Source organism: Morone saxatilis, unplaced genomic scaffold (genome assembly GCF_004916995.1).
Source record: "Morone saxatilis isolate NCDOM2014 unplaced genomic scaffold, NCSU_SB_2.0 Contig8, whole genome shotgun sequence".
NCBI lineage: Eukaryota > Metazoa > Chordata > Actinopteri > Moronidae > Morone > Morone saxatilis.
Genome location: NW_023340257.1, coordinates 12,563,533 through 12,580,380, shown reverse-complemented (window position 1 = coordinate 12,580,380; position 16,848 = coordinate 12,563,533). Strand labels below are relative to the sequence as shown.

Here is a 16,848-nt window from a genome sequence, read left to right as displayed (position 1 = left end):
GCGTGAGGATTTGAGCGACTTTAAAAACGGCCACATTGTGATGTCTAGACAACTGGGTCAGAGTATCTCCAAACCTGCAGCTCTTGTGGGATGTTCCTGGTCTGCAGTGGTCAGTAAATATCAGAAGTGGTCCAAGGAAGGAAAAGCGGTGAACTGGAGACAGGGTACTGGGCAGCCAAGGCTCACTGATGCACGTGGGGAGCAAAGGCCGGCTGTGTTTGAGCTACAGTAGTTATGTTATGCTGGCTCTGATAGAAAGGTGTCAGAACACTCAAGCTTTTTAATTTGACCTCATCTTCAAAGACATATATGATCTGGTATTTGTTATTTAAGGACATTTGGATGGACAGTATGGGTCAAAGCGGTGACATTATGGTGGTGACAAATACTTTCAAATTCATCAAGTCTGTCCTTAAGAATATGTCGGATTCTCTCCAGATGGACGATGTCTGTCAGTGTTGTAATCCAAGAGTTAATGGTTGGTACATCTTTCTTTTATAGAAACGAGAATAAGTTTTTTTTGCGCAGAGGAAACCATAGGACAGGAGATAAAGCTGCGCACTCTGTAGGTTTTTATAGTTTTCCGCTGCAGTATAACCAAGAGTGGATCTGGTCCTATTTGGACTTTAAAGATTCTTGACAAGAATGAAAATATGGCCTCTGCTTGCTCACATTTCTCACAAATTGGTGACAATTACCTCACCTTACCTCTGAATAAGTTTAGTTATAATCTGTGTTGTATGTATTTTGTAGATAAGGTACACCTAGCTAAAAGTAATGCAGTCTAATTCAACAGTCCTAAAATAAATGAGACTTTTATGGAGCTATGGTGTTCAGTTTTTATTAAAATTGTTTTTTATGATGAGGGTTTTTGTGGTGCGTTATACTGTCAGGTGTTTCTATTATTTTATCCACTCCATTTATATCAGTGAGGGTAGGTTAAATAACAATACCACCTCTCGTTATAATGCAATACAATTCCACAGCACCACAAAATACAGCCTCCAAAATGATCAGAACACCTCTCTAAATATTTGAAACAAGAACTGCACATTATAACCTTCAGGAAAGTTGGATTATTATACTGTTGTATTAGACTGCATTAGGTTTTAGCTTAATTAACTGACAACTGAGTGTATGTTTATCGGCACGTTTATTTATATGCTTGTTTGCATCTTTTTCTAGAATACAAATAATATACAGTGGACATGGGGTACATACATGTACATACATACATGATCGACACTTTTCTGTAATCTTCAGATGAGAATCATCTTTGGCACTTTATTCTAATATATATGGTACATTATAAATGGACACTTTTTAGTATGTTAATATGAAATGTAATGTGACTGTTGTTTTTGCTTTTTTTTCTCACCCAAAAATAATACATTGCAGGTTTTACAAATCCTTTTTTTATTGGACGATAACAGCAAAAAAGCAACACTTGAGTGTTGAAGGGAAACAAGCGTTATTTCGGTTTGTTTACATTTCCAAATTTCCATAGACCTGCACTGAAGTTGTATGGTGAAAAATAATTACACATTTAATCAGATATGTATTTAACAGGCCAGGTCAGTCAGCATCAAAGATTCACCCATTTATATGATAGAAAGGCAGTTACTGGACTAATACAATACAATAAATCATTATTTGTATGTTAATGTCCTACTCTGTGGCACATTGGTTAGAGAAATGAAAGTATCAAGTGGACATGACATCCATAGTAATAAGAGGCTAATAATTAACATAAACCAATATGCATCTAGTCCACTCGCTCTTCCATCCCCGTCTTCCCTGGCTCAGTGTATTTCTGCAATCTGCATGCAATTAGGATTGTCTATATCTTTACACTGTAAATGCCTATAATAATTCTTATTTAACCCTTCCTTTCTCCTCTGGTTGCTCTCCCTGCCAGGTCATGGAATTGAAGGGTCAGATGATCCATGTGCCCGAGTCCAGCTCCCTGATGTTTCTGGGCTCACCACGTGTTGATAAGCTGGAGGAGCTAATGGGCAGGGGCCTCCACCTGTCAGATATCCCCATCCATGATGCGACACGGGACGTCATCCTGGTGGGGGAGCAGGCCAAGGCACAGGACGGCCTGAAGAAGAGAATGGACAAACTTAAGGTAGAATGGTTGCAGAGCAGGACAACTAAGGAAACTTCAGTTTATTAGACCAGTTTGCCATTATCAAAAATAGGCTCATCAATAGCTGGACTGATGTTTTGCTTCTCTGTGGCAATTATGTGAACACATTCCTCCTGCTGGAACTTTTTGACCAACGTAGATACATCTACTGTAAGCTGATCACGTAATCTAAGCGTAGGCACTGCTTACGAGCTATTAACAGGCTACGACATACATTGACTTCCTTTGGCTGCCAGCAACACGAAAAACAACACCGAAATGCTTTATACCTATTATTCATTGTCCATTATGGTCTCAACAAAAAGCAGCACGTCGCTCTTTTTCCTTCTCGTCTCTCGAGCCTGCCTTCTGACAGGCTCATATTAGGTAAGATCCGGCTAATGGCAAGCAATCAAAATGACAAAATAACATATATACTATTCAAATATTCAGTGCGTTTGATGGGTCTTTATTTTTGTTTTCCATCATGCAAGTGGTGTGACAACTCACCGAAGCAAACATGTTAAATGCAATGCATCAGCTGTACTGGCTGGTTAAATCTCAACATTGTCTGTTTAAATCCATACTGGCTGGAAGAATGTGGCTCCTGGGACTTGCTCTTATAATTTGCTTTCAAAGTACCTTTGAGCAAGTCACTGAGTCTTGACCCAATCATATGCATCTGCTCATTGCATCACTCTCTCACTGCAACTACTCCCCCAGGCTACTGTTATAAATAGCTATAGCTTAGTTGACTTTGCCTGCTTGAACAATGGTATAGCAGTGCATCAGACAGATTTGGCATTAAGAAGCTCGCCCACAGACACAAATAAGCATATGCAGATACACACAATCGAAAATAAATCAAATTAATACATGAATACATTTACATGCACCAGCGGTTTTAATTTGGTGCAGTACTCCCACATCTCAGTACCGTTGTCATCAGTGCCTTCATCAAAGCAAAGCACAAAACACAACAAAACCTCTTAATGTCCTTCTCTCCTCTCCTCTCTTCTCCCAGGCCACCTTAGAGCGAACTCACCAAGCACTGGAGGAGGAAAAGAGGAGAACTGTGGATCTCCTTTATTCCATATTTCCAGGTGATGTGGCACAGAAACTGTGGCAGGGTCAGCCAGTGCCCGCTCGCAAATTTGATGATGTTACCATGCTGTTCTCGGACATCGTGGGCTTCACTGCTGTGTGTGCCCAGTGCACGCCTATGCAGGTCATCTCCATGCTGAACGAGCTTTACACGCGCTTCGACTACCAGTGTGGCATTCTGGATGTTTATAAGGTCAGTAGACAGAAAGATGTAAACATCTTCTTTATGTGATGTAGTAACACCTGTTGAGGCAGGATGTTGGGACGAGATATAATACATAAAGGATAGCTTAAAGAGCGTAATTGCTTTATTGGTTGATGTGCGCCCATGTGCAGAATGAGGTCATCATAAAAGATCATTTGTTTCCCAGAAAGTTAGCGCTCCCTTTCATGGGGTCTTTAAAGTGTTACCAGTTATGTTAGATCAGCTAAATTTGGTGTACTAGATATACATTTTGTGTGTGTGTGTGTGTGTGTGTGTGTGTGTGTGTACTCGGTGCTGTAATAAAATCCTTGTGTTGTGGAAAAAGTAACTGATTAATGGCCAGTCTGTGGGAGCTTAACAAAGATGTGTCAATATTGTCCATGTGACAGCGTGGCTTCGGGCCTGGTTACAGTCTTCACTGTAGTCTGCTGTCTGTCCCTCTTTTCACCCTTACTTTCTATCATCAGATCAATCAATTTTACTCTTTCCACCTTTGCTTCTTTCCACCATCAACATTACCATCATCTTTCTTCTTTATCTCATTACCTCGGTTCCTGTGACAACAGCATACTCACCAATTTCCCATAAAGAACATGCCTTTCCTCTGTGTTATTTCTCTGAAATGTCATGTCTCTCAGATGTCTGGAAAAGGCGAAGAGGAGATACAGAGAGAAAGGCAGAGAGATTGAGTTTATGTAAGAGGGTTTATGTGTATAGCAGTTGAAGAGTGAGTGTGTGTGTGTAAAAGAGAAAGCAAGAACAGGAGGACATGGTGAGGAGATTGAGGCACCCATATGTTGCCATTGTCATGGTTACTGTCGAAATGATTTAGCCGGTGGCAGGCCTAAATGAGAGCAGTTTGTCTCCTAGTTTTCCTTTTTCCCTCCTTTCTCCTCTTGTGCCATCTATTTTTTCTTCTTTACAAGGACTGTGTCAACTATCATGACACCTAGCTCACTCTTTCTACTGAAAATATGCCACACATCCCTGAAAGTGGCACTGCTTGTTTTCCTTTGTTCACATGTGCTCCTTTTGAATTTGGCGTTCAGACGTAATTCTTAGAAAAGGAAGACTTGTAAGCCCAAACAGGGACGAGGAAAGACTTAATGGCTTAAATCTTAGTGCGTCTGTGTATGCAGCTGTTGTTAAGGTTTTGGAATAAGCTCATTACACCATTTACTATCATGCTAATAAAGGACCAGTGTTTAGGATTTAGTGACATCTAGTGGTGAAAGTGCAGATTGCCAACCAATTGAATACTGCTCATCTTCCAAACGTTAAGGAGAAACTATGGTGGCTATGAAACTGGCATCTGGAAAACACTTGCTTAACAGATTTAAAAAAAAGAATTGCCACCTCGCAGATGTCAGTTAGCTTTAACTAACTCTGCTACTGTGCAATATGTCAATCATTTATGTTTAATATTGTTCACGGTTCCTTACAAATAAAATACAATAAACCTACTCGTCATGCCTTTTTATAAAACACTGTAAAACTTAAACGTAATAAGATTTAAGCTTTTGTGGCTGTGGGCTCTGTGACAATACATTGGGACAACTTTGGGATGTGTGTGTCTGCAAATTGGTGTCAAGAACGAATGGAAATGCTTGTGTTTTTTTATGCTTGGGTTTTTTGGCTTCTCAGACTGAATCAGATTCAGAAGCAGAGCAAGGTTCTGTAAGTGGCTTTACGGAGATCCTCTCCAGATGCTCACATACTCTTACTGTGAATGATGTATGCCAAGAGAAAGAAACAGTTCAAGAACTGTACATTACAAGAGGAATGAATGAGTGCTTTTAATTTCCACTACTCAGTGGTGACGGTATGAGTTACTGACTACTTAGTTTCACACGTCAGCATATACTCACAACCACACTTACTCATTTCAGTTTCTGCCCTCCTTCATTTCTCATACAGATCGAGACAATAGGTGATGCCTACTGTGTGGCAGGAGGACTTCACAAGAAGGTTGATAGTCATGCTAAGCCAATTGCACACATGGCTCTGAAGATGATGGAACTTTCCGAGGAAGTGCTGACACCTGATGGGAAACCTATTAAGGTGAGTTTTCATTCACTCTCCATCATGCAGGTGTTTGAAGTGATTTGAAGAGAAGAGAAGGGCATTTTAAGGAATCAGCCCTTTTTTTATTTATAAAAATGTATCAATTTCTTCTGATGCCTCCACTCTACAGTACGTAAGTAGTAAGATGAATACATGAATACATTTTTGACCACGTTAATGAGATATTCTTTGCATGGCCAAAAGATTTGCTTGGTACATTACTCCACTTAAGTCAACTGTATAAGACTTTATTTAGAGGTAAATAAGTTAGCCAGTATTACCATTACCACGTCCTGCTGAGGACAGTTTCCTTCAATGTTTTCCTTATTAATTCTAATGCGAGGACAGCGCACGACAGCAAATATTTTGCGTCTGTGTGCTTGTTTCTGTCTTTGCCTGTATCTAAATGGCTCTGAAATTTTGTGTTGGTATTTGCGCATTATTTACAATTTCAAAATGCACACCGATTGTCAAGGTTAAAGTGCTACCGCCTGCGTCACATGCAGTTGCCATGGTGATACCAGAATACATTATTGGCTGGAAGGGTTTGTGTTGTGATTGACATATTTGAAGATGGATGGATGGATTGTGGAAAAGAGAAAGATGGATGATTATAGGTATAGGAGATCTGAATTTAAAGAGGGAGGAATGTGGATTGAGAAATGTCTCACTTTTAAGATGATACTTGTTTTTTTTGTTTTGCATTACTTGGAATGGCCACTCCATGTGCTCCTAGAAATATCAAGTTTAGCATTTCCCCATTGCCCCACTACCTGGCACATGTATCTTATTATTGCACACTACTCTCACACAAACCACACACTGTGTTACCACATTAATACAAAAGGATACACACATTTAAAAGGCTACGGTAGGAGACTAAAGGAGGATATGAGTAAGAGCTGTGTAACAGACAATAGTCATTTTGGTCTTTGGGGCTAATGGTTCTGTGGATGTGACGTGTGTTTTCATGAAATCAGGGAAGAGACATGGTGGATTTTAATTATATGTGCACTGTAAAGATCGGCTTTATTTTAGCCGATACGGATCCATTAAAGTATGTCGGGATCCGCCCTGTAACCAACTCTTAGAATCAGCTTAGGACAGTTTTTAATGTCGATGCATTTGTGTGTACTGTGGTAGATGAATATATGTGACTGTGTGTGCCGTGTGGGTGTGTGTGATGTTTTGTTCTATTTATGTACTATACGCTTTTGAGTGTGTGTGTGTGTTGGTTTTCAACTGTCTATGCTTTGTTTGTGTACTCTACTCTCTCATCCTCTCTCATCCTCTCTCTTCCTCACCCATTTACTTTTGTTAATTGTGTCCTCATTTCCCTTTTTGCTCTTTCTCCATTTTGTGTTGTATCAAGATAAGATACGATGAGATTACAGTGTATGAAGTGTTGTTTGATTGACAAAGGTTGTTTTTTTCTTCTTCTCTGTGTTGCTGTATTTTGGTTTGTGGTTTATTTTTGCATGTTGGCAATGGGACAAATGGTTTTGTTGCTAGTGGAAATTCACGTGTCCCATTAATCAGCTGCAGTAAAATGGCACACACTTGTTGTTAAAAAAACACCCAAAAGTTTTAATGGTAGAACTTTTCAGCACATTAACTGTTGCTGGTGCCTCTGAGTGTTGATCCACCTTCAAAAGGTCATTGCTCAGATTAGTTAGAAACAAAATTAATGGTAAATCCAGGTCATGTTTTTCATCATTTTATGTAGCTAGACAGAGAAAGGCAAGCTGCGTTTTGGCAGAGAAAGAAGATGAGTATATATAGTAGGGAGGGAAATTATGAGGCACAACTGAGGGGTGCCTACTTCCAGTGTCATAAATATGAGTCATTACCTACAGTAAGTTGCAGATTATTTCTGGTTTGGCACAGAACCCACAAATGTAGCATATCAATGGAGAAAGACATTTAGACATATTCATCAGCATTACATGGGCTTAGGGCTGATAGAAACAGATGGTTATTCGGAAAGTACTGTACAGTAATAACCTGTTTCAATGTTCGAGAAGACTATTCAGAATTTTTTGTTACAGTTTTTTTTATTATTAATTTCCCCCCGAGCACATTTGGTTTTGACTCGTTTAAAAATACACATAGACAATGACACAGATAGGAAGAAAACGTGTATGTGAGAGAGAAGCTAAGACAGATAGCTGCTGAATAACAGACAGGACACTGTTCTGTGTAGTGCTGTGCTCCTAACATTGTCCATTTGTCTCAAAATAGAAAGGCCTTGCCAAGCATTTTTGGCCTGCTCTCTTGCTCTTCCACTTTCTCTCTCTCTATGTCTTTCCTCTTTCCCTCTTTATCTTTCCCTCCCCCTCTCCTCCGCAGCCTCTCTCTAACTCACTCCTTTAATTTTCCTTTGCTTTTCGTTTCAGTTTTTTTATTCTTGTTCAGCTTTTCTATATTTTGCACTCTCTGTTGTGCTCTCCTCTTTCTTATCTCTCCTCACTTTATGTCGACATGAAGGAGAGTTATAGAGATATTCAACACTTCAGCATGATAAATGCTGTTCAGTGAGTGCACTCAACTCCAGCCAATGTTGCACTGTTATGCAAACTAGCATGCGAGCTGTGAGAGAGAACTGAGAGAAAATGTTTAGTGAGAGTGAAATGGAGAGAGAGAGAGAGAGAAAGAGCCAGGGACACAGAGAGAAATATACAGAAGAGCGAGATGTCAAGAGAGAAACACATATAGAAAACTAAAAATTGTAAGATGTTTTCATCTATATTACTGCCTCCTGTGGCATGATGTGTGTGTATGAGTGGGTGTATAAGTATGTGAGTGGGTGTGGACATCAGGGATGTAGTGCTTATTGTGTTACTGCTACTATACTGCACATGCTCAGATCTGCCCTCTTTGAATGCAGACTTGTATTTGATTGAGATTATTGTTGTTAAACATTCTGGCAGATTTTTTTTGTTTGTGTGAGTTTATGTGGGCTTATGTCCACAAAACATTGACTTCAGAAATGGTCAGGGCCCTGCCATGTCAACCAAATAAGGCTGCTTTTTTTCTGGCTACATGTTTCTTTTGCATTTGCCAGCACCTTCAGCACTGCGGCACACACTGTTTATTTTATTTTTCTTCTCCCTTTTATGTCTAAAGCAAATTCAAAATATTTTTTTCCTTGCATGCTAATGTGAACGTATAAAAAATCTGGTTTAGCATAATAACAGATTGCTCAATAAATAATATACTTTAACTACTAAATATTAAATAATAAGGATTATTGGAGTAATAAAACAAAAACAAAACAATGTAGTATCACCTTCTTTTTTATGTAATGCATAGGACTTGCAAAACACTTAGGGCTGTAAATAACGATTGTTTTTATTATTGATTAATCTGTCTGTTATTTTGTTCAATCAATTAGCCATGGGCTGCTTTCCCAGAGCCTATGCTGATGGTTTTGTTTTGTTCAACAGTCCAAAACCCATCAATTTACAAAGTAATAATAAGTATAATTCAACAGCTGCAGGACAAACTACATCCTCCAACATGACACCTCTCCTAACAGTTTCAACAAAAACTGAACATTATAACCTCCATGATTTTTTATTTTATTTATTTATTATTTGTTTATTGCTGGACTACTGTATTAGACTGTATCAGCTTTAGCCACATGTACCTAATAAACAGGCAATCAGCTTGGCCAGAGGCTACACTGTGATTGGTCGTCTGTGCTGCTGCACCATTTGCTCATTGGCTCACTGAGGGCCATGTGCTGTGGGATGCTGACTCACAGCGAAAAGGAGGGGAAGAGTGTTGCTGTGTCTGTGTTTTGAGACTAAGAAATAAAGAGGAGAGTGGGCGCTGGATGCAGATTTGTTTGTGTGTGTCTGTGAGTGGTTGTCTGTTGTAGAGACAGACAGACAAGTGCACGGCCATCTGTAAGCAGTTTAGCTGAAAAATAGGTCACGCTAGTGCACCTACCAGCCCTTTCCCTCTCTCACTTTCTGTCTCATTCGTTTTCTTTATCTCTCCTCCTCTGCTGTCAAGGTTTTGTCATCTAATTATAAGTTTGTTTTTGCCTCTCTCTCTCTCTCTATTGTCTTTCTTTCTGTCTTTCTGTCTGTCTGTGCTATTTCTACCTCACTACCCCCTCCGCCTGTTGTTGCCATGACTACCTTGCAGTGTGCTGGCATGCACACAGTGGCGTTGGATACCTAGGTGACGAGATGCTCAAGTAGATCATTAGAAATCTACTGGGTTCCACTGGCTTTTGTTGTGTGTGTGTGTGAGTGTGTGTGTGTGCTGTATGTGTGATGACTTGTTCCCAAGTGGAGGAAATCAATAGTTGGTCGAGTGGCCATGAAGTGGAATGGTCAAATTGGAATGATGGCTAGATAGCTTTCACTCTGCCTCCAGCCATTTATAGATGCATACTTCAGCCAGATTATTATATGAGCACCGCGCTGCTGCCCTATATCTGTTACCAAGAGGAGATGGAAGCAATTATTTATTTGATTAATTTCCCTCTCTCACTCTTTCTATTTTAAGATTTTCATCACTGCCGCCACAGGATATCAGATTAGACAATAACAGCCACACTAATATGCAAGTATGATTGCTACAGCATCTTCTGGTTCCAAACAACATAGGCCCTTGTGCTGCAGGATAGGCAGCACATGAATGGCATCAGGTCAGCACAGAGATCTAATTCATGAACATTCACAGTAGCACCGGGTTAGTCATTTTAGATGCCAGGTGCCAATGTGTTGCTCATATTGCTTGTAGATAAGCAAAGTCAGACGTGACATGGATCACAGTCAGATCCGTCTAGGGACTGCAAATGACAATTCTTTTATTTATTTATATATTTTTCTTTATTTTTTTCCAGTTTTCTCGATTAATTAATCTTAATGTCCATAAAAAGTCAGAAATGAATGAAACATTTAAATTCCCAGAGCCCAAAGTGAGATTTGTTTCGGTCCAAAACAACAAATATTCTGTTTGCTATCATATTAAAGAGAAAATCATAAAATGCTCACATTTGAGAAGCTGAAATCACTGAATGTTTTGCGTGATGTAAATTAATCAAAAAAAGGTTGACAATTTTTTATTTTTTGTCGACCAATTAATTGACTGATCCTTTCAGTTGTAGATCAGAATTAAACTGCAAGCGGATACAGTGTCAAGAAATTAGTAGCAGCTGCATAACTCCCATTTTCAGGCAAAGTGCATGAACATTGTCAAGAAAAATACAGGAAACGTACTTTTAACATTTTACATTTAAACTGTTGGTACTTTTAACCTCCTGCTGATTGTGTTATTGCTCTAATCACTCTCCCCTTCGATCTATTTTTTCCCTCTACAATCTTCTCCCGCCACCTTCTTCCTCCCTTTCTCTCTTAGCTAAGAATAGGTATCCACACAGGGTCGGTGCTGGCAGGTGTGGTCGGGGTTAAAATGCCACGTTATTGCCTGTTTGGGAACAATGTGACACTGGCCAGCAAGTTTGAATCGGGGAGCCATCCAAGGTGTATCAATGTTAGTCCCACAACTTACCAGTAAGTACACGTACAGATAAACAGATGTACACAAACAATGCATGATCTTGTTTTTAACCATATCGCCACAATAAATGCTTTTTAATGGTACTTGTCTTTTCAACAGGTTGCTGAAAGATGACCGCTCTTTTTCATTTGTCCCTCGCTCACGGCTGGAGCTCCCAGAGAATTTTCCCAAAGAAATCCCAGGGACGTGTTACTTCCTGGAGGCGGGGACATCGCACAGCCATGCCTCGCTGACCAGCTCGCGCTCCGCTCCCCCGGCCTCTATGAGGAAAGTCTCCTACAGCATTGGGACCATGTTTCTAAGAGAAACAAGTTTGTAGGTACCATACACAGATATTCATTATGTGAGAGGGAGGGTTTGAACCTGTGGAACATACAGGGAACAGATCACACAGATCTTTGGATATGCAAATGCATTATGTGTGAAAACTTTGGATTTGGACCTGTGGGATGGCCTATATGAATGAAACTCGCTCTCATCATAGGTGAAAAGGACAACATGCCCTCAGCTCCCCTTAGCAAGGGAGACGTGATTGAAAAGACTTAAAGAAGAGCGACAATGCTCGTCTCACATGGACCTTTCCCCAAGGAGCTGTACTGATGGGGTCAATTAGAGGAGAAACCTTTATATAAAACTTAATGACCTAGCTGTCTTCATCAGCCCCAAACCTGGTTTCTAGCTCTCTCCAGTGTTCCTCTCCAAAATGGTACCCTGACCTGGGTCTAGAGGCAACAATGTTTGCATAAAACCTGGAGAGAGACCATTTACATGACCAGGGTTGCACTCATTAGCAATGGAATTGCGCAAATTGAACAAATCCACTTTCCATTAACAAAGTGGATGCTGAGGAATGAAGTTGTATGAACTTTAAGAAGATGGCTCATTGCCACAAATGTTTGCTGTGCATCATGGCCTCTTGTACAAGGAAGACCACTACTGAAGAACAATACAACTCCCCTCCCTCCCCTCCCAGCTGTCCCTAAATCATGTCATGTTTTACCAAACATATTTCTAACATCTGCTTGTTAGATCCATCCATCAACCTTGGACCAGTTGGTCGGGGTGGGCAGAGACAAATGAGAGGCACAAACAAGGAGATTTTTTTGGTTTGAAAAGTGGTCATCAAGGGACAAATGCCAAAAAGGCTAGTACTAAGCTGATCTTAGAGCCTTTTCTGCTTCTAACCCACAGCAAACTATAACCAACAACAATCCAGCCATTTCATTGCAGGTAATATGTTTAGGACTGAAAATTATTCCCAGCTCAGTGCCTTTTTACTGCTCTAATCAGGACAAATACAAGATGGATTCATTCTAAATATTTGAAAAGAAAAAACATATATAAGGAGCGCTTCATTTATCTTATGTTTCCACTTGTTGGAAGACATTTTAGTGTCATTTTCTATTTTGCAGAGTGAACGATTTGAATGAGGAAATGACATGTGCCAAAGGTTATATAGCCACATTAGAGCCTGTGATGTTGCAAGTCATGGCAGGCGCCTTATCCCATCTAGCCATCACAAGTCCTGATTAGTTTCTCTCTAGTTGTCTCTCATTTTGAGATGGTCATGAGTGGCTGGTAAGATAAATCAAGCACTCCTCAAAAAAGTTCAAATATTTGAAATTCTTTTCATCTTTTTTTTTGTCCAGATCAACCAATAATAACACACAATATAGTGCTAATAATATAGTACTATCCTAACTTGTACACATAGTCACAGTATGCATGCTTCACACGGTTCACATTTACATACGTAGTCCTTTTTTTTATTGCGTTGTTTTTTTACCATGTGGAAATTAAAGTATTTACTAGCCCCATACAAATGTAACCAACAGGATTTGAATTCAAGTCTAGTAGTTTGCTAGTAGGCTGAGTATGATTTACTCAGTGGAAATCTCAGGCCTTCCAAATACTTAAGCGTAGCTCAGTAACCCAGCCATGGGAAAACAATTAAATGTTTTTGTCTAAGAGAATCTTCATAAACTGTCATCATAAAGAGGGAAGTGAAGGGTTGAAGTTGGATATTCTTTGAATATTTTACAGACTTGGCACATTTAGATACTTCACATTACATTGCTGCCATTGTTCTCTTTGGTTGTTGACATCACATAGATGTGACATCAAGATTATATATCAGTTGGAATTTCTGGCTGTTACAGACCCACAGAAAAAAAACTATTATTAGGAGGCATTAGTTTCCATGAAATATTACATTTTTGATGTTGATAGAACTGTTTTTATTAGCTAAAGAAGTACATAGAGATTTGTCAACATCACATGATAATTTTAACTTTTTACTGATTACCAAAAAAAAAAGTTCAGAAATAATCTAGTTTGTTTAAATTTGAATAAGTTGTGCTACCTGTGCGTGCTTACCTTCTTGGTGTAAATTCGGTTTTTTTTTTGGTTTTTTTTCTTCAATTGTTACAACATCACAATATGGCTTACGATACTGACAAAATAGCTTAATAACTAAACTGTTAATAATTCACTTCTAAATCACAAAACAGAAAGGGGAATAGCATGTTGCGATTTACCTACATCTTGCAAAATATCACACTGGTTGCTATATCCTCTACAAGATCAAATAAAATATTCTACTGAATTCTGAGACACCAACAGCACAGGGTAATCTCGCTTTTTAAGTAAAGGTTTTTGTACCTGCTGTCTGTTGTGTACGTTCAGTTGTTGAGGGCAGAACCAGCACGTTTTGACAGCCGGACACAACCCTATGGCAGAGATTCAACAGAAACACATGCTGGCTATGCTATGTAAAACACAGCTTGTAGGAAAACATCAGAAGGGTCATTTATATCGGACACAAAAACTAATTCCCATCTGGCCGAAGGTTTCACCCACTAATGATCTTTGTGCCCTCTAACTGAGATTAACACCAGCATAACAAAGCAATGTGCCATATTCAAGGAAAGCATGGAAGGAGGAAAAATATTCCTTTTTGACCTGCCAGTGTTTGAACCGGAGATGGAAGTGTTAGAAAACTTCGATAATAAGTCGTTATTGCCATAAATAATTCTTACAACTGTCACCAGATTCTCTGACAGGAGTAGCATCAGAAAGCTTGAAACGTTTCCATGTTCTGTAAACGCCCTGATAAGTTTTGGCAATGAAAATAGACTGAGAATATTTTTCCTTACACTACATAGTCTTATCTATATTTACTGTAAATGAGAATTATAACCTATTTTCAAGCAGTCACTTTAAGTATACTATGCAGTATAGCACTGACATTGGACTAGACAACACTAACACCTAAAGATAAATCCTATCAGTCAAACACATGGGAGCAGAAATCAGGAATCGTAACACAAAGAAAGTATGTGTATTAACTCCAAACTAGGTGCCAATGTTTAGTCGGTTGGCCTTGTGATCTTAAGCCTAGAGAACTTATCTACAATATAAAATGATTTAAAGTAAAGTGGCAACTCAAAATTTATGTCGGTATATACATTTTTTTTGTCAGGGCTTGCTACACCTGTTAGAAAGCAGCATAATGTTCACATTTTATTGCTTTGTGGTAACAACGTCACAGCATTTCCTAAGACCAAAAGGTCTATAACGTTCATGTTTCTTGTGATATTATAGAGAACCAGAAGCTGCAGCACCCACCTGGGACATACATCCTATATATGTATACATCAGAGGCTCATAAAATTAGCACATTTTTCTCTCAACGTTGACAAGCCTGCCTAACCCTGGTTCAGTAGAAATTGCCAAATACACTAGAGAATGGTTATCAAGTTTTCCAAGAGCCTGAGGGAAGTTTCCCATGTCTGTAAGGCCTGGGAATGTGGATACTGCTAAGCCTTATTTTGGCCCCGATGATAAAGTAAATTATAATTTCAGAAAATGTTTGAGAGTCTACAAGGGCCATTTTATTCAGATAGGTATCTAAAACGTTTTCTAGATCTATTTAGTTTGACTAAAATCCCATATGAGCAAGTGAACCCATAAGCATTGCCTAGTGCATTAGTTTATTATAGTGGGTTAAACCAGAAACACATGATAAGTAGCAATTTAATGTTACTCATGGAAGGAGATGTATTGTAACAAAGCCTGGTAGGGTGCAGTATTCACAGTGAGAGTACACAGTCCAGGAATAGAGGAGTAGACAAGATTAGATTAGACAATTGAAGAATGACGATGATAGCCATAGTTGCTAGTTTATGTGACTAACTGCTGTTACAAACCTAGTTTACAGTGTTTACTTCTGGATATTTTAAAGAGCAGCAGTTTAAAAATGTTTTATTCCAACATGTCCCCACACACCCAAACGTAGGTGCGACTCGTGCTGCAAGGAGACGATGACCAACCCACAATCCAAAAGAAGTACACTGTGCAAATTATTTTAAATCCACTATGGAAAAATCTGTGCATGGACGCTACTATTGTTGCATTATTGTATCCAGCAGTAAAAGAGACTGAATTTCCTTAGGGTCCCCCATAAGGTACAGTAGGTGAACCACTCTTAAGTGTATCCGACAGTTGTGTTATTGAGCTTGGGGTAAGGTTTTTCCAAGGCAGAGCTTTCACTTATAGAGATGCACAAGTGCTCCCTGGCTGCCATCCTGGCAATATTCTATAATGCATACATGCATTAATATGTATAAAATCTATCTATTGTAGCATAAATGTAGTGCAGGTGTCATTTACACTCAACTTCAGCAGTGCCTGAAGTCTGCATCGGTTAAATGAAGGACATTACATCAGCATTACACCCACGCAACTTGTGTCCAACGCTCATGTCTCCAAGTCTGTAAATTCTTGGCACAATATGAAATGTTTGGTCAGATCTTACAGTCTTGCTGTTATGATGCAGAGGTGTTGCAGTTACCGGTTCTCTACAGTGTTGTTGTCAGTCGTGGACCATTACACTACAGTGTATGCTGTAGGTCACTCACTCCTACACAGGTGTACATCGCAGTTACAGTGGCAATACAACTGAGCTGTACTGTATAAGCCGTGTCAAACAATGAACATGAACAAATGTTGTCATGGGCCTGAGGTAAGTGTGAAGGGGTCCAGTGTCCAGTGAGACAAAGGCAAATACATCCGTAACTCCAGCAACTGTCGTCTGTGTGCTTGCCTGCGTGAGTGTGTGAAACAATATGAGAACATACTGATTTTGCCAATGTACAAACATACTAGTTTGTTAATAAAGGTCTGTTGTACCTGTAACAAATCTGTACAATTTAGATCTATTTAAGATATTCAAACTGAAAAATGGAAATTGTAATAAAATGTTATTGCAGATTTTTTTGGTATAATTCACAAAATGATTTGACTATATCACATTTTCCACTGCTTTGTTGTCCGTTTTCTATTTCAGCCAGAAACATTATGTCAGTATATGTGCCATCTAAAGCCAGGCTCGTTTTCCCAACATACCAGAGTCCCCACCCTCAAGTAATGTCTTTTTTATTTCATGAATTAAGAAAAAAAAAAAAACGACTACTATTTAAATTTTTCATTCCACATCACATTTTTAATGATTTTTCTCAAATGGTGGATTTATGAAACGTTTTCTTCAGCTGAATGAGCATGACACTGTCATTTTTTTTATTGAAAAATAAAGTTGCTTAATATATGTTTTCTGCAGGACATTGTTGTAAACTGTCTTGTTGCCAAGATCAACTTCACCCCCACTGACTTACAGTACAACGGGTCTAAGCTGATGGGAAACTGGTCCCTGTTTGTTTAACATTAGCCTGGTTTTAACAGCAGAAACAAACATGGTTGTCATCCATGTCCAGGGTCCTCCTGATGGATGCGCATTACTCCACCGATC

General features: G+C 39.2%; 1 protein-coding gene across 1 annotated transcript in view; it reads left to right on the top strand.

Moving 5' to 3' along the window:
* Positions 1–16,486, top strand: part of gucy1a2 (guanylate cyclase 1, soluble, alpha 2) — a gene marked incomplete at its 5' end in the record, with an annotated part of 29,998 nt that extends 13,512 nt beyond the window's left edge. The window contains 5 exon segments of the mRNA XM_035679425.1: positions 1,919–2,131; positions 3,156–3,428; positions 5,358–5,501; positions 10,881–11,035; positions 11,142–16,486. Coding sequence (XP_035535318.1) covers positions 1,919–2,131; positions 3,156–3,428; positions 5,358–5,501; positions 10,881–11,035; positions 11,142–11,361 — 1,005 coding nt within the window.
* Between the last annotated feature and the right edge of the window lie 362 nt (positions 16,487–16,848).